General features: G+C 31.4%; 2 protein-coding genes across 6 annotated transcripts; one reads left to right on the top strand and one right to left on the bottom strand.

Annotated features, from left to right (window-relative positions):
• Positions 1-883: 883 nt before the first annotated feature.
• Positions 884-11,476, top strand: LOC101212819 (kinesin-like protein KIN-7D, mitochondrial). Of its 3 annotated transcripts, none has more exons than XM_011660249.2 (26): positions 884-1,100; positions 1,231-1,609; positions 1,712-1,809; positions 1,945-2,034; positions 2,234-2,286; positions 3,206-3,271; positions 4,553-4,606; positions 4,871-4,930; positions 5,031-5,109; positions 5,194-5,261; positions 5,606-5,662; positions 5,751-5,855; positions 6,199-6,303; positions 6,479-6,586; positions 6,683-6,814; positions 6,902-7,081; positions 7,738-7,872; positions 8,032-8,172; positions 8,278-8,397; positions 8,511-8,561; positions 9,124-9,171; positions 9,337-9,483; positions 9,774-10,517; positions 10,636-10,765; positions 10,842-10,966; positions 11,116-11,476. In XM_011660249.2, exons 2-25 carry the CDS (start codon positions 1,263-1,265, stop codon positions 10,925-10,927), a joined length of 3,204 nt encoding a protein of 1,067 aa, XP_011658551.1. In that variant the 5' UTR covers positions 884-1,100; positions 1,231-1,262; the 3' UTR covers positions 10,928-10,966; positions 11,116-11,476. The 3 variants fall into 3 exon arrangements, with proteins under 3 accessions (XP_011658551.1, XP_004148535.1, XP_031744205.1); XM_004148487.3 differs by having other exon boundaries at positions 7,735-7,872; XM_031888345.1 differs by lacking the exons at positions 884-1,100; positions 1,231-1,609 and having other exon boundaries at positions 1,713-1,809; positions 1,949-2,034; positions 7,735-7,872.
• Positions 11,477-14,764: 3,288 nt separating this feature from the next.
• LOC101212584 (B-box zinc finger protein 20) lies at positions 14,765-16,427 on the bottom strand. Of its 3 annotated transcripts, XM_031889406.1 has the most exons (4): positions 15,913-16,315; positions 15,655-15,772; positions 15,290-15,545; positions 14,765-15,171 (listed from the first exon to the last, which is right to left on the bottom strand). In XM_031889406.1, exons 2-4 carry the CDS (start codon positions 15,717-15,719, stop codon positions 14,791-14,793), a joined length of 702 nt encoding a protein of 233 aa, XP_031745266.1. In that variant the 5' UTR covers positions 15,720-15,772; positions 15,913-16,315; the 3' UTR covers positions 14,765-14,790. The 3 variants fall into 3 exon arrangements, with proteins under 3 accessions (XP_031745266.1, XP_031745265.1, XP_004148534.1); XM_031889405.1 differs by having other exon boundaries at positions 15,290-15,772; positions 15,913-16,427; XM_004148486.3 differs by having other exon boundaries at positions 14,887-15,171; positions 15,295-15,772; positions 15,913-16,427.
• Between the last annotated feature and the right edge of the window lie 8,906 nt (positions 16,428-25,333).

Raw genomic sequence — 25,333 nt, 5'->3', positions numbered from 1 at the left:
GAACATTTTTATAGTCAATTTAATAAACGTTAGATTTATAAAAAAATTAGGTTTACAATTTTTTTTATACAGAATAACGAATAAAGAAACTTATTTTTGTTTTATATTTTAGTTGAAGTTTGTGTGTTTTTTTAATAGAATTGTGAAAAAGCATTATTGAAAATTTAAGACCAAACATAATTCAAAAAAATAAAATGGACCAAATACTTTTAATTAAATTGTTTAGTTTGAAAACTAATTTTTTTTATACTAATTTGTTTATTTATACATGAGAATAAGTACCGCTTTATTACTATCAAATATTTATTTTAATCTCTATACTTTCTACATTAGATTTTATATTTAAATGAACTAAATATAAACATTAGAATATATACAAACTCAAATGAATAAAAAAATTGAAATTATAGTTATAAATTTAAAAAATAATATTGTTAAAAAATATTTACCAATATAACAAAATTTATTTGTCGTGAACGAGATTAAATGGATATGTAGCATATAATTAACAAAATTTTGGTAAAAAGGATGATTTGGGTATATTTAGAAACATGTATTTAAGAAATTGAGAGGAATGAAAAGGTAGGGAGTAAAATGATGAATTAATTGTAGAAAAGTTGAGGAGTGGAAAGTGATATTTTGACGTAAGTTGTAATTAGTGAAAGGTTAGAGTGTGCGTAGTGTAGCGTATGGTTGGACCCAATGGCGAATGGGCAGTGTTATTCCCGCTAATTTCCAGGTTTATTTTTTCAAAGTCTTTTTCCTCTTCCCAATTTTAAAAGCCACCCCCACCCTTCTGCCACGTCACTTTCCATTAAATATATTACACAAAAATACTATTAATTCAAAATGAACAAAATTCAAATTATAAAAATTATCATTTCTCTCTCTCTCTCTCTATCTATGTTATGCCCCTGCAGCTCTTCTTTGTCTTAAAGAAGACGAAACAATCTCTAAAGTCTTCCTTCCATGGGACTTAGCTTAAAGCCTTGAACCGAATTATTACCTTACAGAAAAGGAAGAAGAAGAAGAAGAAGAAGAAGAAGAAGAAGAAGCACAAACAAATTCTCAATGTTCTTCCCTTTTGCTTCTGTAACCATGTGAGTTCTCTGACACATTTCCTTTTTTTCTTTTTTGGCTTCCTTCTGATTCTTATTCTTGTTCTTTTGTTTTGTTTTTTTTTTTTTGATCTTTTTTCAATTTGATTTGATTTACATTTTGTGCTATCAGATTCGTCCTCACTGACTTGTTGGATTCAGTCTATGGCGTCATCGTCCCGAACGCATAGTAGTTCACCGTATTCTAACCGAAAATCTACTTCTTCTTCTTACTGTTCGAGTCCATCGCCGAGTTCTTTCACCAACGGGAAGATGATTCCTCGATCTTGTTCGACTTCAGCGTCTTCGCATTATGGAAACAGTGGTGGATGTGGTTCTAGATCGATGGTACCTGGTCGAGGGGGTTCGGATTCAATGCAATATGGAGGTGGAGGTTATGGTGGTGATTGTTCGCCGGTTGGGTTTATTTCTGATGATTTGATTGCTGAGCCTGTGGATGAGCTGAGGAATGGGGATAGCATTTCGGTCACGATTCGGTTTCGGCCCTTGAGGTAAGTGGAGAGATCGGAGGGCGTTAAATCAGATCCGTGATTGATTTTAGTGTTGATGATTTTGCGATTGATTTGAGTTTTGGTCTGGGATTATGATTGCAGCGAGAGGGAATTTCTGAAAGGGGATGAGATTGCTTGGTATGCGGACGGGGATAAGATCGTGCGCAATGAGTATAATCCAGCCACGGCCTATGGATTTGGTACTCATTTTTTAGTTTGTATTTTTCGAATTTGAACTTGTGTGCTACTGTGAGGGCCGGAATGCTGTTTTGGATTAAGGTAGCGGTAATCTATGTGTTTCGTGATTATAACATCTTGAGGATGGTTTGTGGCAGATAGGGTGTTTGGACCAGATACGATTTCACCGGAGGTGTATGAAGTGGCAGCTAAACCAGTGGTTAAGTCAGCTATGGAGGGTGTTAATGGTGCGAATCACTTTCTAGATTTCATTGAGCCAGACGTTCTTTGAACTAAACAACATAGTTACTTGTAGAGTTGTTGAAGCTTTTATATAAGACAAAGAAGGAAATACTAGACTAAACTTGCTACTGCTGGATATCTTGGAAGAAAACTTCATTATTTCTAACTATAGAGAGATCTTAGCTGCTGTTTTTTGATATGCAGGAACTGTATTTGCTTACGGTGTGACAAGCAGTGGGAAGACACACACTATGCATGTATGTATGATACAGTAACGTTTTGTTCATATGTTTAATCCTTTTTGGGAGTTGTACTTGAATGGCGTCTAAACAAAATAGTCAAATTATTAAATCTGATTTGCTTAAACACATCAATCACTCACGAGTCTGTGTATCGCCAATATGTGGTTTTAACTACACTAACAGCTTTGTTAACCGTTAATATCCTGTTAAAAGTTTGAATTATTATGTGTTCTTGTGATTTGGACTTGTAAATCTTTGCAAACTTTACTTCTTGAATTTGATTTTGGATATTCTTCATTGAGTTGTTTTTTTATTGGCATGCTAGAAACCTAACACACTGATCGTGTGGGGATAAACTTTCTTATAGTCAAGTGGACAGAGGGATGACAAGCTCTGATTTCTTGTTGAATCGATTTTTTCATTTAATTTTTACGCCACCTAGTTCTTGGTCATCTACTGTTAATCATCGCTTCTGCTTACCTTTTGAGGGCCATGACTAAGATATCGCTTATCGGGGTTTCCCTTTTATATATTCAGCTGAAAACTATGGAATGGGACTTTTAAAAGTGAGTAGCAGCACTATTTGACGTTGCTATTGAAAAATAATGAATCCACTAGTTAATTTATTTTTTCAGTAAAGCCATATCTATTTCATTTTGGAATTATTAGAGGTTGGTGTTAGATCTGAAACTTGATTAGCAGAGAGTAATGAGTTTGGTTGAGAGACATGCTAGTTTGCTTGATAGCCAACCTGACATTGTTATGTGATGATTCAACGATTTGCTCTTTCTCTACTTCATATCTGCCTTTTCTTCCATGGTAGTTTTCACCGTGTTATCCCTTTTTATACTTCTCTACCTCCCTCAATTGTAGGTTGATCTTATTTTGCATTATTGAGTAATGTTATTGATTTGTTTCTCTAAATAATTCACAGGGAGATCAAAACTCTCCAGGTATCATACCACTGGCTATAAAAGATGTTTTCAGCATCATCCAAGATGTAAGTGTCCTGGCATAAGTTTAAAGTGAGACATCGAAGCAGTTCTCCAGTTATTTGTCTTATTGACATCTTCCTAATTTGGTTCGCTAATTTCTTGATAATTTCTTTACACAACTCTTGCCAATTGATATCTTGAGTGCAGTTCCTAACTTCCTGCTGTTTATTAAGATGCTTAACATCGTATGAGTTCTAATTATTCTTTTTGTCGATGTTCTAGTTTTTGTAATTATTCCTTCTGTACTCTGGTACATAACCAATACCATTATTTTGTCTTTAAGAGATGTTGGCTTGCTTTGCCTCTCGAGCACAATTTTTCTTTTCACATTCTATGATTCTTATGTAGTTCAACACCTGTATCTATTGGTGATACCTACTTGGTAGCCAAAACGAGCTTATTGTAATAGACAATGGGTAGTAGGCACGTAATGGCTTGTTGTCATGACTCATCCATGATTGAGGTTTACTCAGGTCTTAAAGAGCTCCATACTTTGTTAAAGCAGTTTTTCAGAGAGGAAATTGGAAAAACAAAAAAGGCGTATGCCAAATACATATGTTTCTTGTTACTCTTTATTTAAATCTTGCACGTTTTAAACATGAAAATCCATAGAAGGAGGGGGCAATGTGGGACGAGTCCTTTCCAAAACTTCTTATGTTTACTTTGGTGGAGAGGGTTAGCTTTGGCGTACATCTGTTCAAGTAAGCCTTTGATTTTGTTCTTAAGGGTTCTGTTTGCTACTATTAGACTCCTGAATAATGTTAAAATAATTATTGAATCGCGCTAAATAAAATTTGAGGCCCGCTATGATGTTTGGTTAATGAACGTGCAGAATTACTATTTTATTCAATATTATTTAAGGTAACAATCAAATAAATTGTTGAATTATTGTTCTTCTTTTGGGTAATGAATTTTTTTTCGCTATATAATCTTTTGAGGATATTGCATCGCAAATTTGTGGTGAATGTTCAAACCTAAGCCTCTTTAAAGAGGTAAAGATGCCTTTACATTGAATAAATTCATATTATTATATAATATTAAACAATTATCGATATTTAAGAAGTGATTTTTGCTATTCACATGAACTACCAAGAAAAGGATGCTATGTATGAAAATTCTGTGCACGGCATGACTTCTGCTTTACAGTTATCTTTTTCCTTATTAGCTTATTTTTCGTCCTTGCTTCTGGCTGCTATCAAATTTGATTTATCTGTTGAAAATTTTAGAAGACTATTTTTATTGTGAGTGTTCATCCATATAGACGAGTGTTTGTTTTTTCTGTGTAGTCTCCTGGAAGGGAATTCTTGCTCCGTGTATCCTACCTGGAAATATACAATGAAGTAAGTAATTCCATTCTGAGAAGTTTTAGAGCTTCAGTGATCAATCATTTCCAAATTGTTATTTTCTTGTAGACTTACTACGAGTTCTGTTGGTGATTGTAAATTCAGTTTCTGTTCTACATTGTTGAGAGTCAAAGGATATCTTGTTTTTATATGAAGAGTACAATTGTTGGCATGCTAAACAATCAGGCGCAAAGTGCTAAATAATACATTCCAATCTTCAAAGTTATTCGACTCGTGATCATTTTTCATTCTTGGTACCAGGTGATAAATGATTTGCTGGATCCAACAGGTCAGAATTTGCGTGTTAGGGAAGATGCACAGGTGCCCTTTTTTCCTTTTTAACTTGTCCTTATAGTCCTCACCCTGCAAACTGTTTTTGTTTTAGTATAATTGTATATTTGATGCTGTTGTCATCAACTAGGGCACTTATGTTGAAGGTATAAAGGAAGAAGTAGTTTTGTCCCCGGGACATGCTTTATCATTTATAGCCGCTGGAGAAGGTATTAACTGATAACTTCTGCTTCCGTATTTCTCTTCTCATTGTGTCCTTTTATGTGTATAAATGGAGGGTTCTTAAATGGCAGAGCATCGTCACGTTGGATCAAACAATTTCAATCTTTTTAGTAGCCGGAGTCACACCATCTTTACGCTGGTAAAATTAAAGATTTCCTTGTTGGTGGAGAATCCGATTGCTTGCTCTTCAATTCATTTCTTGGCTATGTTCTATATTCTATTTTAGACTGAGTATTGTTTTCCATGATATAATTTGCTTTCTGCAACTAGACCTCACTTCTTTATGATACCAATTAGAAACTTGTTCAAAGTGCATTAAAAACCTATGAACTGACAAACTTATCCCCTGCTGTGGTAGCTCTGTGGGAAATTTGGGCTCCTTTCCCCCACTCTTGACAAACGTATTTGTGTGCTAGGAATCATTAGTTCACTCTTCCTCATCTTTCTGCCTCTCTAAACTAAGAGTGCAGTATGCTCTTGCAGATGATTGAAAGTAGTGCACGTGGTGATGAGTATGACGGTGTCATCTTCTCTCAACTTGTAAGTTGTACGATCAATTCTATTTCATTATGATATGTAAGGCCATTAAACTTTAATGTGTCAATCTCATGTTAACTCCATGCAACAGAATTTGATTGATTTAGCTGGGTCCGAGAGCTCAAAGACTGAAACTACTGGACTGAGGAGAAAGGAAGGCGCCTATATAAACAAAAGCCTTTTGACTCTTGGAACAGTAGGTGTCTTTTCTTAGGGTTTTTCTTTGTTGATTAAATGTTCTTGCGCTCTTTCCCTAACAAATATAACAGTACAATTAGGATTTTTTATCATGCTGATCCTGATTTAGTAAACCAAGTTTTGCTTCATTATTCCTTATCCTTGTGATTTCAAGTGCCTGTTGTGTTTAAATCTAAAATATTTCATCAATCCATTTATTGCAGTAGATATTGGAACGCCTGTAAATAAGTTTAATTTTCATATATTTCATGAGAATGTTCGTACTTCTGTGATATTGGTTTCCCTTATGTAGGGGATACCTCAAGATGGAAGTTATTTATATATTTGGTTGCACTGTGAAGGTTATTGGGAAATTAAGCGAGGGAAAGGCGTCCCATGTTCCTTATCGAGACTCTAAGCTTACCCGTCTTCTACAATCTTCACTCAGTGGGCATGGACACGTTTCAGTGAGTAATTGATTTAGAAACAGTTTACTTTTTTTTTGTAGTCCATGCTTCTCATAAATGGAACTAATTGATAAATATTTTTCTTTATCAATCTGCTTTCCCTTTTACCTATTATGAATGCTTGTGCAGTAAAATTTTGCCAACTTCCTTTTTTTAACATTCAAATTATCTCCAGCTTATTTGCACAGTAACTCCTGCATCCAGTAACATGGAGGAAACTCACAATACATTGAAGTTTGCTAGCAGGGCGAAACGAGTTGAAATCTATGCCTCACGCAATAAGGTTAAATGAAGTTTCTATTCGATGTGAAGTTGAAGGAAAATGTCTAATGCTCACATGGGCTTTAACACTTTTCTTAAATCTTTATTGTGTGTCCAGATAATTGATGAGAAATCTTTGATAAAGAAGTACCAGAGAGAAATTTCAACCCTCAAGCAAGAACTTGATCAGTTGAAGAGGGGGATGCTTGCTGGTGTTAATCACGAAGAGATAATGAATTTGAGGCAACAGGTTTTTGTTTTCTACGGTCATGTTTGGTGCCTCAATTACTATTCCAGAATACTATTTCACTATGTCATTTCTCGTGTGATCAAATAGTTGGAAGAAGGTCAAGTAAAAATGCAGTCAAGATTAGAGGAGGAAGAAGAAGCTAAGGTTGCTCTCATGAGTAGGATTCAGAGGCTGACGAAACTCATACTTGTCTCTTCTAAGAATTCTATTCCTGGATGTTTGAGTGATGTTCCTAGTCATCAAAGAAACAAATCTTCTTTTGATGATGTAAGTTGTCTTTATAAGCTTTCTTCAATATACGCTTGCACATTCACTTTTAGGTTAATCAGATGGATTTTCTGATTGCCATCACGAATGTGAAGACTTAAAAATTCAGTGCTTAGAAGATCCAAGATGAGCACTCTCATCTTTTTGTTTTTTGAAAAGGAGACAAGCTTCAATATTATTAATAAACTCAAAGTACAAGAGAGTTATACATTGAGAATAATAGAGAAGCCTAGAAATGAGAGAAAGAGAGAGAGGATCAGTAGAGTTATATATTAGGTTGCCTTGTTGTGCACATGAACCATTTTACTGTTAGTGACAGGAACGAAGGGTTCTGTGGTTGTTCTTCCTCCATACATTTTTTGCAACAACAGTTTTTATCATCATGTCGTCATCATCTGCTTTTATTTTGATAAGATTTCGATGCACATCATTAGTTGTGTTACTCGTGTAGAATAAAACAGTGTTCAGCCAATTAGTTTTCTGGCAATGTATACATCTAATAGCGAAGGAGCAAATACTAACTCCCGTTACATAACTGATTTTTTTTGTCAAGTGGCCTCTCTTTTTATATTTCTGCGTGACTGAACTTTTGCAGTTCTTACTAGTTGGAGAACAATAAATCTGTTGCTCATTTTTTCAATTTTCTTTTTTAGAAGGCCGAGGTCTCCCAAGGATTGCATTCCGAAAGTGAGAATCACAATGATCCATCCTCTATTGTACACTCTGATGTCTCTTCTCAGCTTAACGGTGAACCTTTACCAGCTGATAGTGCGGTCATTGGATCAACTAACGTGAGTGAAATTATTGCTGCCGTAGACTCTGTGATCTGTTACATCTATTTATCTTTTATTTTTTTTATCTTGATTACAGTTTCTTTAGGAAGGTTTTTTTCTGTTTCTTAGCACTATGAGCTATGCATATTAAAATGACTGTTTATATTGCAACTGTAGGACGAGATGACATTGTCAGATCAGATGGATCTGCTGGGTGAGCAAGTTAAGATGCTTGCTGGAGAGATTGCGTTTAAAACTAGCACACTGAAACGCTTGGTGGAGCAGTCTGTTGATGACCCTGATGGTTCTAAAGTTCAAGTATAGTTTGTCATGATTTTTCTCTCTGCTGTACCTTATTTGTCTCCATAAGTTAACGTAAGGTTTTTGAGCCAATAATTTAATCATCTCTGTTCCTTTGTCCAGATCCAGAATTTAGAACAGGAAATTCAAGAAAAGAAGATGCAAATGATGGCTTTGGAAAAACGAATTTCTGAGGGTGGCGAGTCTTCGATTTCAAGTGCATCGATGGCTGAAATACAGCAGGTGCTACTTCCTGGAGCTCATTGACTTACCTTCAATTGTCTTGACTTTTTATTTTTTATTATTTTTAAAATTAGAATTCTTTATATTATTATTTTACTTTTGTATGGTTGCAGACCGTTACAAGATTAATGACTCAATGCAGTGAAAAGGATTTTGAGCTGGAGGTAAGTTTTCTGAGTTAAATTAATTGAAGGAATTGGATACAGTGCTGTTCAACTGGTTGGAAGTTTGATTCATTTCGAATGTGGTCATGTATTTGTGTAAAATTTCTATATTATTGAATAAATAAGGGGAGAATAAATAGTCCTCAAACAAATACATAAATGGAAAATACCAAGAAAAGAAAAAAATAATAGAAAATAATAACAATCCATAAAACTGATTTCTATTTAATATATTCAATCATCCATTTATCCAAAAACTTAAGCTATGGAGTAAAAACAAATTTAATTATATCCACAACATTCTTCCTCATTTGTGAGCTTGAAATACTCGAAAGACTTAAAGAGTGGAATTCAATTTTAATTGGAGACGAAATAACAATGTTTGAACACACAATCTCTCTAGACCACTTGCTCATATACCATTTTAAATCACCAATTGACTTAAATACTTAAATTAGTGGGTGAAGGCCACGTAACATTGTGTGGTTAGTAGGATTTAGGAGCATCATACAGTTGATAATTGCAAAATCTTTTATCAAATAACTTGTATCTCTTGATCCAGATCAAAACAGCGGACAATCGTGTTCTTCAAGAGCAATTGCAGAACAAGGTTTGTTGCCATCTCTCTTTCATCTCTGTTAACGTGGACTCTTTCCACAATATCCCTCCAGTGGAAAATTGGTCGAGCAATTGACCTGATTGGGAGGCTTCCTTCTCATTGTTCCTCCTTGTTTAGTTTTGGAACTCACTTACTTTCATATTTGTCTTCTGGCAGTGTGCAGAGAACAGAGAATTACAGGATAAAGTAGAACTCTTAGAGCATCAATTGGCTTCAGTTACTAGCAATAAATTGACGTGTTCCCCTGAAAATTGTTGTCAAGAAAAATATATTGAAGAGTTCAAAAAGAAGATTCAATCTCAGGCAAGGCTTTTCACTTTTCGTTGACTATAGTAGATTTGTAGATTACTGGTTCTTGATGCTTCATCTATCGCGTCACTATCATAATTGGACGAGACCATAATAGTATTAAGTATATGAAGGATAAATGGCTGTTCTGTTTGGTTCTTTACGACATTACTCATGCTGTCTTTGTTTCTTTAGTTTATGATAGAAGTTATGTATTTCTTATTCTTTATGCACATTTAAATCTTTTCTATTACTTGGAGCAATGACTATTTGTCTGATAGTCTGAAGCCCGTTTTTTCATGCAGGAGATTGAGAATGAGAAACTGAAATTGGAATCAGTTCACTTTTCAGAAGAGATCAGTGGATTGCATGTACAGAATCAAAAATTGGCAGAAGAAGCTTCTTACGCAAAAGAGCTAGCCTCTGCTGCTGCTGTTGAGTTGAAAAATTTAGCAGCTGAAGTCACCAAGCTTTCCTTACAAAATGCTAAATTAGAAAAGGAGTTAATCAGTACGCGAGAATTGGCCCACTCTAAAACTACACAGAATAATCACAATGGGAATCGCAAGTACAATGATTTTTCGAGACCCGGAAGGAAGGGAAGGCTCTCTGGCTGGTCTAATGATGTTTCAGCAGCAACTAGTGGTGATTTTGAGTCTTGGAACCTTGACCCAGATGATTTAAAAATGGAACTTCATGCAAGGAAACAAAGAGAGGAAGCCCTTGAGGCTGTCTTAGCTGAAAAGGAAATTCTGGAAGATGATTACCGAAAGAAAATGGAAGAGGCAAAGAAAAGGGAGGCAGCTCTTGAAAATGATTTAGCGAACATGTGGGTACTGGTTGCTAAGTTGAAGAAAGAGGGTGGAGGTGGAGCTATCTCAGATGTTAAAACTGATGCAAGGCAGAACTCTGAAACGGAAAATGTTATCGATACAAAAACGGATGATAATGAAACAGTAACCATCTTTAAAGAAGATGCTGACCCTGTTGATGATCCGAAAAAACCTGAAGAAACTCGTGAGGAGGAACCATTGGTTATTCGCCTAAAGGTATGGCATTTCAATAGACAAGATCGTTGAAATATTTATGTTATCTTTTCTTCTTGAAAAGATTTTCACCTTTAGGAGTGCGATATGTTTTGATCATTATCTCCCAACTTCCTTTCAGGCACGGATGCAAGAGATGAAGGAAAAGGATCTTAAGTGCCTAGGAAATGTAGATACGAATTCCCACATGTGTAAAGTCTGTTTCGAATTGCCAACTGCAGCAATTCTTCTTCCATGTCGACATTTTTGTTGTAAGTTTTCTTGGACCTTCTCAAAATTCCTACATTTTGCTTCCTGATTCTAACTCTTGGCTTTTTGAAACTGCAGTATGTAAATCTTGCTCACTTGCTTGTTCCGAGTGCCCAATCTGTCGTACAAAGATTGTAGATAGACTCTTTGCATTTACTTCTTGACATGCTGTTGCCTGTTACAATAGGCCCTTTTCCTACTCGGTAATTCACATTTTTCCTTCTCGTATTCCATCAACACGACCACAATCTGTATTGCTTGTCATCACCCTAAACCTTTATTCTTATTCTTCTTACTCATTAACCACCTCTTTACTGTATCATTCACCTCAGTTTTTATCATCTTCTGACAGGAATTCAATATTTCAACTACCCACAGTCTACAATGCAATCAAGGATGAGATTCTTTTATTAGTTTTGCTTATATGCAACTGTACAAAAGGTACATAATTATTTATTGTGTTCAAATCTAAGAGATGTAAAATAATAGCTAAAGAGTAAGATGATATTAAGTTGGTCAAGGAATTTCAATCTTTCAACATGGAAAGCTTTTCTTTACTTGGTTAGTTGATTCACTGAAAACTACCTCTCTTTTTTACCTTCTGGTGAGGGGCCTATGGGGTCTTCTTTCTCTTTATATACATCATTAATTCATTCACATTGTGATTGTAGAACCATTTCTAAAAATGGACATGGAGGTATCCTTTTGCCTTGTGGATTTGTGTTCATTTCATACAAATTTGGTAACTGGTTTGTTTTGTTGCATATGATAAGCGTCCCTACTATACAAATATTTAAGATTGTCATAAAAACGTTGTTGTTTTACATGGACTTCCAGAACCCTAGAGGGTGGAAATTTAAGGAATGAACAATATAGGGTTGCAGCTTGCAGGAATATTGTTGGAAATTTCTTGTTTACCATGAAAGAAGCATTTAATGCCAAACTTGATGTTTGGCTTTGTCCTTTGTAAAAAAAAAAGAAGCATTTTGGTGTAAATGGATTTGTCGGTTGGATTGAGTTGATAGACTTTTTAACCAAATTTTATTTGGATGAACATTTTTTTCACCCAAATAATTCTTAAAGTTGAACTCAACTCAACCATATAATACTTGTGTGTTAGGCTAGTTTGTATTATTCGAATCATTTAGTTTAATTTTTGTTATAAAAATTATGAAAATATAATCCATGTCATTACATTTTTTAAACGGTAAAAGTAGTAAATTTTTTAAACGAATCTTTATGATTACGGTCTGATGCTCTTCGATAGTCTTATGATTATCGATTGATATCACTAATTTTTTTATATTCACAACATATGTAAAAAAAATAAGTGTCATGAGTTTTTTCTAAGTGTTTTTGTTATTAGATGCAATTTTTGAACCGAAAATGCTAATATATGAAAATTTTGACTTAAAGATTAGCAATTCAGTCTTTTGTATAATGAAAATTTTATAATAAAAGTAGTAGAAGAACTAAAAATCTAAAAATGTAAAATGTTTGAATAAAACAAAATAAAAACAAAAATATGTAATATGCATGTCATGAAAGATAAAGTAAAAAAGTGAAGGGGTGAATGGGCATGTGGAATCTGACACCAATGGTCTTTTACCAAAGTGAAATTTTCAGGTAATTATTTATTTCATTCTATCCTTAATTTGGAAATCTATATTGCATGTACTACTTTTTCTTCTTATTTTTACCTTTTTGCAACTACTGCTTCCTTCTTTCTTGCTTTTATTTGATGCCTCACATTCTCATATTCTCACATTTATTCTATTTTGGATTTCAACGTTTTTTTAATCTGTATTTACTATAGTTGGTAGATTAACCACAATACTTGAAGTATATCATAAACATTACTCGATACCTCATTAATCTAAGAAAACTAATACTAATGTATGACCATTTTGTTTGGTTACATGAACTTAATATGTTGGTGTTAATAAATTTGTCTTTAACGTGTAGAGAAGTTATTAAGATAAAATTACTTAGATAAATGCAAAAAAAAAAAAAATAATAAGTAGAGAAAACAGGAAAGATAAAGTTATTAAATAAATATGAAAAATAGAAGATAAATTTACCTAAATAAATATAAAAACTTTGGTAACATTTAGTATATAGAAATTGAGAAATTGAGTTGGTTGATCAAAATAATCTTAGTTGGGAGTAGATTTAGATTTAAGAACTTAGGTTATGAAAATGTAGGTGGGAATATTAAGTGGAAAGAGTACAATGATTGTGTTTGGTTGGTAACGAAGTTCTGAGCAATCATTAAAATTTTGGTCCATCTATTTTCTCCAATAACCCCAATGGTAAATATTTATGGTAACACATTTGGTTCAACTACCCCTTTAAGAAAAAAAAAAAAAGAACAATAATTTCAATATAAATAAAAAAATTTAATTCACAAAAATAGTTTAAATTTTATCTTTCTCATTCAAATATGGATTAAACCACAAACACAACTCTCGAATTGAAAATTAAAAAACGAGATGATAAAAAAAACAACTCTCGAATTGAAAATTAAAAAACGAGATGATAAAAAAAGGAAGAACTTGACTTTTTCACTTGATTTGATTTTTATTTGGTACTTGAAGTTTTTTTATTTATTTGAAAGATCAAAATATCATAATTTATCTACACGATCAACTGTGATAGATCAAAATAGATTAGTATATGTGTTTATTTATATTAGGGTTAACAAAAATTTCTACGAGACAGGGTGTCTCGCTGCTAACCTAATTTGTATTATGATAGACACAATTTGTAATATATCCGAGTAGATGGTAATATTTTCTTATTCTAATTATTATTCTCATTCCCCAACTTTTTCGCAAAATTAAAACCAATACTCTCAATTTATTCCATTACACTCAAATTTCATAGACTCACATATTTCTCATTTTCTCTATACTTTTGGTATTCCTCTTCTTTATATAGAATTTTCTCCTTTTTTTTTACCTTTCTTTACATGAGCACTAAGGTGCACAATATTCATTAAGCGTATCAATATCAATACGAACTATGAAACATATAAAATAATCAATAATTTGTGATTATTAATATAATTCTAAGTAAGATGCAAATTTATTAAAAAGTAAAAATTACACAATAGAAAATTGACAAACTATTTACGATCTTTGAAAAAAAATCTAAAATGTTTATTTATTACTATATTTTAATTTTAAAAATATCTATTAACTTGACATTTTAGACATTTTAAACTCTACCAAATGATTTAATATTGAACTAAAATTATGGCGAAAATAACATTGTGTCTGTCATAAACTTATCCAACTAAAGAGTAATAATTTCAAACTTTCAAGGGGCAGTTTAGTTTATTATTCTTATCATTATTTAGGGATAATTCAAGCCTATAGGGTTCATATTGAAAGCATTATAAGATTAAAAATTGATTATTTGAACCATAGAGATCATATGCTCACAAATCAGATTTTCCCTTATTTTCTTTAGGTCTACCGTTTTAGTTTCCATCAAAAATGAAGTTTGTCAATATTTTGTCTCAATTTTTCAATTTGAGTTCCTAAATTTAGAATTTTACCCAAATTAATCAAACAAAAACAACCATACTTTGTATGTATTTTCAAAATTTATAGTAAAAATATCAAGCAACAAGAAGAGCTTTTAAAAAATAAACAATAAACTAACACCCAAAAGTAGAATCAACTTTGGATATAATTCCTAATCACATCACACACACTACCAACCAACTAAGAGAAAAATTGATTTCAACCAAAATCATTTCCAAACTAAAATAATAAAAAAAAATCTTCAACCCAAATGATATTTTGACTAATAAAATAATAACTATATTGTTATATTATTAATTAAATATCTAAAAGTAGGTGGAAAAGTAGAGGACATAAGTTCAATAAAAGTTCAGCTCAATTAACACGAGGTCCGTGTCGAAATCTTTAACGAGATCGTCTCAAGAAAAAATGTTGCCAAAGAAAAGAAGTTAGGTTAGGTTAGTTGCCAAATGAAAGGAAAGGAGCAGTGTGATTTTTTATTCCATTCTCATCCAAACCACTTTTTTTTTATATTTTTCTTCTTTCTTTTTAAAGAAAAGAGGAAATTGTAATGGCAAAAATACAAAAGAGAGTGAGCAATGGGTTGAGGTAAAAACTAATATGCAAATCTCATCATCAACAACAAACCAAAAAATAAAAACAAAAAAGTTAGTTTGCGTTTGTTCATCTTCATCTATTTTTTCATCTTTACAACTTTTCATGGAGATTTCTACTCCATTCCACCATTTTCTACCAATAATCTCACAATTTTTACCTAAAAGTACTTCCCAACTCATCTTCTTCACATACCTTACTGATTCCTCCTCTTCCCTTTCCAGATTTCCATTCCCAAATCCCAAAATTTCACCATTTTTAATCTGTAAATAACACAAATCAAATCCACTGTTAGAGGAAGAAGAAGAAGAAGAAGAAGAAGAAGAAGAAGAAGAAGTTTCAAAATTACTCTAAATAATACTGAGGCAATGTACTGCAAACCTTACAGAAACGATTGGCGGCAGCAGCAGCAGCAGCGGCGGCGGCGGATGGATCTAGAAACTCCTCCACACACCATCCCGGTAATGTTTCCAAATACTCCGATATGCTGCTCGTCGAGAACGAACCGCCGTCGCTTAATGCTTGACCGTCTTGATCGACCAGATAATTATTGCTTGTGGATGGGGGAGTAGCTTTTTCAGCGGAATGTGAAGTACTTGAGATTTGTTGATCTTTTGGCGCCATTTTAGGTCTTTTGCTGCAAGCGTTGGAGCTTCCAGTTTTAACATCCATGGCGGCATCGATATCACAGGCATTGGAGGATGAAGATGTTTGATAGGAAAAACAAGTTGAAGAAAGCTTCACACCTGTTAGAAGAAACCGATTGTGCTTTTGTGTATGTTCGTTGGTTTCGTGAATCGAAATGTCGCATTCTCTACAAAGAATTGCCCTATCTTGTTGACAGAATACAAGCGCTCTCCGTTCCTGAAAATCAAGAAATAAATAAAAATTCCAGTTCTTCTTCTGATGAGATGATCAAACACTCTCCAAAACCCAACAACCCAACTGATTAAATCAGATATTAATTATTAGGTAGAAAAACGGAGAAAATGAAAAAGAATAACCTGACAGATATCGCAAGGAGGAGAATCCTTCTTGATGGGTTGAAGTAAAGAGAATCGTGAGTGTTTACCAGCGAGCTTATTAGCACGATGAACATGGAGATCACAGGCATGGCAAAGAGCAGCTTCATCAGCATAACAAAAAACAGAGGCCTCAGTTTGATCACAAACATCGCAACGGATCTTCATGAAACAATGAAAAATGAAAATAAAAATGTAGAATTGGAATAGAATATGAAATGTGAATAATTTAGAGTTTCCAGAGGGAGAAGGGATTGAAAGAGAGGTGAATTTAAAGCGCTGGGGAGAGGGAAGATGGAGACAAAGAATTATGGGCTCATCGGCATTAGTGGACAAGACCAACAGCTAAGATTGGAAGCTCTTTTCTTTCAATTCTTATTATTCTGACATTTTAAGAAAAGCTCTAGAAAAATCCACCATCGCCTTCTCTTCCTTTCCTTTCCTCTCCTTTCCTTTCCTCTCCTTCCTTTCCTGCCTTCCTCCCTCCCTTCCCCCCTTCCTCCCTTCTCTCTCTTTTACTCTCTTAATAAATCTTTTGTTTAAAAGATATGTAAGTGGTGGGGCCCTATCTCACCCAACTTGACCTTCTCTTTTTCATTATTTTTATTCATTTTATTTACTCATTATTTAATGCTATAAAACCAAAAAAGAAAAAAAAAAAAAGTTTCCTTTTCATATCTACCTCTCACCTCTTTTCCCTGTTCACTTCAATTATTCAACGAGACTATCACCATGTGTTTGTTTTGGAAACACTCTTGAATCCAAATTCAAAGGTTTTAGAAATAACATCTATGATTTGATCTATGAAAAATCATAGATTACTGTTTAAACCATTAATTTTATTTTTAAAAAGCATGTTGACGTGACGTTTTTTTTTAGATTGAGAGAGTATTGATAGTTTTTCGAGAGAGATTTGTATGAGGACAAATTGGATTTAAGTCTCGAGGTGGGTGGATCTTAAACTCTATGATGGCTACTTGCTAGAATTGACAATTCAATGTTATAAAGGTATGAATGTTTTAATATAGAGGCATATTGAAAATAATGGTGAAAAGAGTGTTGATGAGTTGAATATAATTCAATTTGATTAGGGTTTAGGGTTTGGGGTTTGGATGCATGTGAGTTAGTGTGGGATAAAAAAGACATTTATTCATGAATGTGATTTGATTAGTCTATAATGCATTGAAAATTTAGAATTTGGATAGTAATCTATTTAGATAGAGCAAAGGAAAAGTAAATGCCAACTAATGGGAAACCAAATCTTAGGCCCTATTTGAAAATATCTAATAAAATATCTCCTAACATTCATTCATACTTATCCCTAATACAAAATGGAATTAGGTGATTTATTGGTTAATCTAAAATTTTTGGACTTTTGTTTTTTCGTCCTGAGTTAGGTTAAGTTCATTTCAAATACCTATCTTTTTGTTGTTGGTCGGTTTAAAGTTGATTATCACACGTTTAAAATATAATACTACAAAGGACGGTTAAGAATACATTTTTAGATTTTTTTTTGGAAAAGTTAAAAGTGTGAGTAAAGATTTATGCTTTCGTGAACAAGTACTAAATTAGCATAAATATATCTTAAGTTGACTAGTCAATGGTCAATACGAAGTTAAGTTGATTGTGTAGTTTTCAAAAAGTTAAAAGTAAAAAAAAAGAAAAGGTTAACATGTGTTAATTAGTTTATAAGCTTAAAGTTTATCTATGTTTGTTATGTTGAATTGAGAATGAGCAAGAAAATGATTGGCCAATGACTTTTCTCAATACCCACAAATAGTAAAATGCATCTGTGATCAATTCATTATTAATTATAATTGATTATATTACTATCAAACAAATCAAATCATAAATATGAAATTAATATTCTGAAAGTACACATTAATGTTTTAAAATATTGTTTTGGGTTTCGTACAATTTTCAAATTCATATATATATTTTGATAGACTTCATAGTCACTTCTATCTCTTTTCATTTTATTCACAAATATTGGAATAGATATGACAAGAGCTAGTTAGGAGGAAATGCCCTCTTTCGTTTTGGATTTTGGAGAAGCAGTGAGGTGGCTCGTGGCTCAAACATGAATGTTAAATAAAAATTACAGATAGTAATTGTAACAAGAAAATACCAATAAGAAGTAAACAGAAATAGACATATAGAAACTAGTAACCTAGTTTGACAATAAACAAGTATGTTTGAGGCAGTGTGCCAGAGAAAGACAATTCACTAACATTAAAGTGTTGAGTCATTTACAATGTAGTGTTTATATACAATGTTGGACTATTACAAAGACTCATGTAGAGCTCAGTTCACTGATAACCTAAGATCCCCTAGATACGAGTCTTCTTCTCAATGTACTTGTGCTCTCCTAAGAGTAGTGAGATATACATTCATCTAATTCCATGTATTTATATGTTCCCTAGATATACATTCTTCCCTTCAAGCTGTAAGCAAACTCTCTTCATTGGTTAATCTTAGGATTCCCCTAAGATGAAAAACTTCTTCTATCGTAGCTTAGTCTTAGCCCCCCTAAAGCTAGATTCCCTTTCCAACAATAATATGATTTAGGCTCCCCACAGTTATCTTGAATGTGTTTCACTCAACGGATGAAGAACTTGTACAACATAATACAGTTCGGCCAAGAGCAAGAGCACAAAATGATGGACATTTCGATCACAATAAAGAGAACATCTTGTTTGAATAAAAAAAAAAAAAAAACAACTTTAAATGATCAACATAATTCTCCTTTAATAATCAAATCAAAGAAAGCAAACAAATCTCCATCTTGAAAAGAAACGTCAACCAAAAAAACCTAATAAGGAAAGAAAATATTTTCTCTGGAGGAAAAAATACATTTTGGGACAGTGACAAAACGTCCACAAGCATGGATATAAAAAATCACTACAAGAAAATGGGCTTATCTTGACATCGTAACGGACGTTGGAAAAAATGACATCAGTAATGAGAGGAAATGCCGACATCGTGAAACACACGTGGAAATAAGAAGGCAAGGTCGACGCCACTGTAAACCAGATCGAGGATAAATAGAAATTGAATTTTTTTATTACACTTTTTCCGACACGGACATAGAGGACATCAAGGACATCAAGAAAGGTTAGAAATTAAATTTTATGGTTAGACTTTTGTCGACGTTCTTACACACCACGTCGGCAAAGGTTTAAATTATAATATAAAATTCAAAACTTTACCGACATGGTATGTAAGAACGTCGACAAAGGTTTAAATAATAATATTCAATTTAAACCTTTGCCGACGTTCTTACAGACCATGTCGAAACATGTTTAATCATAATATTTAATTCAAACCTTTGCTGACGTCAGCATTTACCACATCAACAAAGGTCTACACATTTATTATTACGGTTGGACTTTCCATGACACCATTAGTGAAACGTCGGAGAAAGTCTGAAAATATCGACATTTTTGTGTTGTGTCGGTCTTTCCTTTTTCCATTTGTTCTGTGAATACATAATAGAGACTGACGTAAAATCGAAAGAAAAGAAAAGGAGAAAGAGTGGGAAGAAGAAGTGTCGCTCGAACGTCCATCGTCTGTCGTCGTTGTTCGTTGTTGCTCGTCTGCCGCCCACCGCTTAGTGCTCCTCCCTCATCCTCCATCGCTGATTTGCTTGGTATAAGATTTTGTCTACTTTTTTGCTTTGAAACTTATATAGTTTGAAATGTATGAATGTGTAATATATAATGTATGTTTTATTATGTATAGTTTGAATGTATGTCCGTGTAGTTTGAAATTTATTATATTTTTGGTAATGTATTATGATCAACAAATAGCAGATCGTGATAGACAAGTGGACGAGACAATTCGTAGAATCGAAGAAAATTATGCACGAAAAATGGAATAGATGAGGAAGATGGTTGATAATATGAGTCGGGAACATAAAGGTCTATGAACACTTGTGGTACGTACGTTTCAACATTTAAATTTGTTTGATTCTGCATCTATGATATTCTAACTATATTTTTATTTCATTGGTAGGTTTTTCATTATTTATGTGGCATTCGCAACTACGAGATATCTACCAGGTGTAGGTTTTTTTATATTTTTATTTTTTATTTTAATGTAATTGTTTGTAAACATTTTGAACATTTATATACTATATTTGATTTCTTATAATGAATGTAATTTCTTAAATTTTAGAAATTATTGCACATTATGCTTCAAGCCAAACGGGGAACTGAGAACAATATTCAATACTAATAACAAAAATAAAACAATAAAATGAATAAAAATTAAGGTTTTGTTAACGTAGAGTCTACGTCGGCATAGAGAACCGTCTTTTGTCGACGCGGTTGAGGCAAGTCGACGTTACCTTTTTAGAAACGTCAGTCTCATGTCTGTATGTCGCGAGTCAACATTTAATATTCGTTGATGTGACCCTTTTCAACGTTGAGAAAAGTTTTTTCGATGTTCATGCCGACGTCTCAAAGTACGTCGGCAAAGGCATTGTCGACGTTATATTGCCTTTCGCCAACGACTTTGTACATTGCGAAGACCTTGTTTCTTGTGGTGAATATAAAGTTGGTCAATCAAACTTCGAAAAAAAATTTCGACTTTTTTAATTGTTTGATATATTTCAATCTACTATTATATATATATATATATATATATATATAAAAAGAAAATAGAGAGAAGTAAAGTTAGAAAGATGTGAACATTTAGGGATATTTAAATCAAAATAAAAGCATCATTAATGAATGAAACTATGTTTAAATTAGTAAAGATCAATTCTTTCGATTTCAATTGAATATATATAACTTTTGTTTGCAATTTGATCTACATGGGAAACAAAAAAAAAAAACTCCAACTTGATCAATAATATATTTTTCCTTTTGAGATCTAAATTATTAACAACACATAATCTAAAAAAATTACTCAATTAAACTCAATTATATATATAAATATTAATTATAACAAGTTACATAATGCCAATTCCAATGATTTATTAAACTCTTCAATCGAAATAATCAATATATATTAAATTTGATTATTTCAACTTGACATTTAAGATATACAAAATGAAGTTAAATTCCATACACATACACACACACACGTGTTAGGCTACGCCTCCTTGTACTTCAACTCTTCCTTTGCCATCTTTTAACTAAATTTTGCATTTTAAAATCTATCAATTATAAATATGAAAATTTAATAACAATTTTTACAAAAAACTTGTGAATAATCAATTTAATCGGATTATATTCCTTCACACAACTAATTATCATACCATGGATAACAATGAAACTATACTTAATGAATTTAATGAATAAATTTTGGCACAAGTAAATATTCTCATCAACACATTCTCATTTTCTTTTGATGTATATGTAAAAGCTTTACTTAAATTATTTGAAAGGCATAGAGTTAACTTTCAAAAACTTTATTGTTTATTTTTACTTTTGTAAAATGTAAAAATTGTCAACAAAAATTTAAGCTCACTTAACTTTACTTCCATTGGGTTGTACTAAAAAATATTTTAATTAGAAAAAAACCTCAAATGGAGATGTTAATTATTTGAAGATTAAAAAGAAAAAGAAAAATAAAAACATTTTGGGTGACATTATTGTACAATTTGGATTTGTTATTTGAAAATGGCTCATTTTGATCTTTTGGAAGTGTGAGCTATATATATATATGTATGTATATTATAATCCTTTCACTTCCTATATTATTTATCTGTTATATTTTTTAATTATTCTAGAAAATATATTAAATACAAATTAGTTGAAAACAAATATGAACTTATTTAAAACACTATAGATTACATATACGTACCTATTTAATTTCTAAATTTTAGAATCTATATGAAATATTTTATATTTTAGAAACATATATCATATATTGACGCAAATGATAGTATAAATCAACTCTTCTTCTACGTCTATAGTTATTATTATTAGAACAAAAAAAACTCAATTTACAATATAAATTTTAGGGCTATATCAATTAACAATCTAAATTTTAATAAATATATATTGATTTATATCCTCTATCCATTACATTTTGGTTGAGAAAACATTGGGTAAAATATGTAATTGATTCACTTAGTTTAGAAAGCTCTATAAAGTTTGAACAAAATCTAAAATAGAGTACTATTTTAATATGGATTGATGGATGATTACAAAAATTCAAGAATCAAATAATCAAATCAATACAATTAATATTTTATTTGGATGTAATTTTGAAGGAATAAAATATTTTGAAAATATTTTTAGTATTAAGATAATATGAAACATTTTCCATACTATTTTAGTTCATTCCTTATCACAAAGGTGACATCTAAGAATTACATGAACTTCAGAAAAAAAAAAAAACTAATAAATAATTTAATGTTGTGTTATTAGATATTTTTGGATACAAGTAGGGTGTAAATTTAGTTAATTATGTTGAATTATATGTATGTAATTTAGAGTGATAGAATAATAAAGTTTGAATTTTAGTAATAATTGAATGAATAGAATGATATTATGGAAGTGAGACATGTGTCATGTCGTACTAATGATAAAAATTATCACACATATTAATATGACTCTCCTATCTATGGGTTGTGTGTCATCTCAACTATATGCCTCACATGTTGTGTTTCATAATCCATTTTCTAATTTCTACCCATTTTTTTCTTTAATTTAATTGTAGCCAAAAATAATAAATAAAATTTGAAACTATTTTTTAAAAAAATTTAAAATTAATAATTTTTGCTATATTGGTAAAGGTTTTAAAAACAAATTGATGTTCCCTTCAAATTTTCAATTTCATAATTATTTTTCAATTTTTGGAAAAATTTCACTCTAATTATCCACTAATGTTAACCAAAAAATCGTTTCAAACTAATTAATTTAAATAGAAATCAAAGCTTGTATAAATGAAATTAAATATGTGAACGATTATTGTTCATTGAATAAACTTCTCTTAACTAAAAAATTTCAACAAAAGACTATATTAAGTGTTGTGATTTTATGAAAAATTATCAAATGTCAATAACTACTCCTATTTTTATAATTCATAAAATCCAATTGAAGGTTTTAATTTTAATTTATATATATAGAGAGAGAAAACTATAAAATTATATGGGCATTAAAAAGTAAATAATGATAATAATAATAATAATAAGCGCATTCATTTTTCTATTCTTTATTAATGTAAATATAAGAACTTCAGCCTTATATTTTGATTTGATTTTTAATATTATTTTGGATACATCCTTATTTCATTTTCTTCTCTTCTTTTTCTTTCAAATTACAAATACTTACTTTTCAAGTGTTTTAATTATATTCTTAAATTTTTTTAATTGAAAAAACTGACTACTCAAATGTTAGAATTTATGTTATATAAACGGTAGTTTTTATTTTAAAATTATATTCTATTCAACGTAAAGTTAATAAGGAGGAATTATTAGTGAAATTAAATACTATATCCAATGGTGTCGAAACTATCTTGAGTAAACTTAAACTTTATGTATATATATAAACATAGGTTAAATTTGAGTATATAGCTTAAATGGTATATAGTATATATGAATAAGGATGGACATCTTGTTCGGGGAACACTTTGAATGCTATCCACTTTATAGTTAGTACAAATGATATGATTATGAATCGTTCATGTAGAGATATAAAAGTGAGAGCGTCTTATGTAAGTAAAGAGTGTACATAAGATTGAAACCATGAAATAATCATTTTTATTTTATAACACCGTTGCATGTATAAAACTAACTATTTGGATTATTGGTGACTTAGGTAATTTAATCTTAATCTTGAGCTAACTATGAACTTATGTCCACACAAGATTATTCTTAGATTTGCGTAAGTGAAGAAAACCTAACATCATTGGCCCAATGTGTGAGACATGTTTTTAATTCTAGTATATGAAATAAAATTTTGGCTAAAACTACTATAAAAATTGGCCTTTGAAAATATGTGCGAAAAGGACTAAGCGATAAAATATTTTATTGTTAGAATATTTTACTTTTTCAAGTTGTAACAAACTCACATCTTATTCCTACTATTTCAACATTTTGTTGAACAACCTCCCATTTTCCGGGTGAATAGCTGGTGACATAGGGTGCAAGACGAAATTCATTTGTGCCTAGTATAGGGTTAGTAGATAGGAAAAATGTTAAAATGTTGACTTTTGGTCAAAGTTTGGCTTTGATTTAAATAATAAAATGACCATTTTACCCTTTGACTAAAGTTAGTGGAAAAATCCAACATTTTGTTGGATAATCCCACTAACTCTTAGTAGGCTATATAAAGGTTTATGGTGATGATACCTAGCCCACTAAGAGACATTGCATTGTTGCATAATTCTACCAAGTCATTAATGGGTATGAAAGCTTATGGTGATGACACCAAGCCTACTAAAAGTTAATTGAACGTGAGGTGTTGGGTTTTAGTAAGTTTAGACATACAATAGTTGCATGTATTTTGTCTAAGTATTAAAATGGAAACCTCAAATTTAGATAATTATAAAAATAATAATAAACATATAAATTTGAGGATTTAATTTATATATTATTTGAGAGTTTAACGGTCTAATTTAACAAAAAGTTGGATGAACACACACTTTGGGATGATTATTGCCATTTGTTTCTTCTCCGACCCAATGTTTGAACACATCTTTGATTGTGACATCGTGCTCATCAAAACATGTTGTATATACTTGTATAATCATGTATGTGTGTGTACAAAACTATACTCAAATAGTGTGGACTCATAATTGAAACCGTCAAGTCCTATATATTTCGTATAAAATTAATTACATATATATATATATATGTATGTATGTATGTAATAGATTAAGTTGTTTAAACTATTAAAATGTGTCAATTTACATAATAATGAGAGTTAATTAGAGTCATGTTAGATGATTTTAAAGAGAATCTTAAATGCAAACTTAGAAACTCTATGAAACATGTCCACAATAAAAGAATTTGATTATGTAATTTCAAAGGAAAAACGATATTGAAGCAAAATTTTGGTTTAAACATGTGAGACTAGATAAATTAATTCAATGCTTGATTTGTTCATTAATCAAACTAAAATTTATGTAAAATCAGTACTGAGTTTGAGTTTATGGAGAGTTTTTTAGTTTGAGTTTATGTAAAACTAAAATTGTCACAACTTACTCCATACAATAGATTTTGTGTTTAAAAGTTTTGATTGTATTATTAATTTCTAAAACCTTCTGGACAATTATTTACTTTTTATTGTTTTTAAAAATATATTATAATTATTTAATTAAAATAGTTTTGAATTAACTTTAGAAACATAATAACTCAAAATCAATACTAAATAAATTTAAATTTTAATATAAGATAAATTTTAAAAATAACAAAATATAACAAAATTGATTTGAAATTTTTGGATAT

The sequence above is a fragment of the Cucumis sativus genome, chromosome 7 (genome assembly GCF_000004075.3).
Source record: "Cucumis sativus cultivar 9930 chromosome 7, Cucumber_9930_V3, whole genome shotgun sequence".
Lineage (NCBI taxonomy): Eukaryota > Viridiplantae > Streptophyta > Magnoliopsida > Cucurbitales > Cucurbitaceae > Cucumis > Cucumis sativus.
Note: the sequence above shows the minus strand (reverse complement) of the source record. Positions and strands in the feature narration are given on the sequence as shown.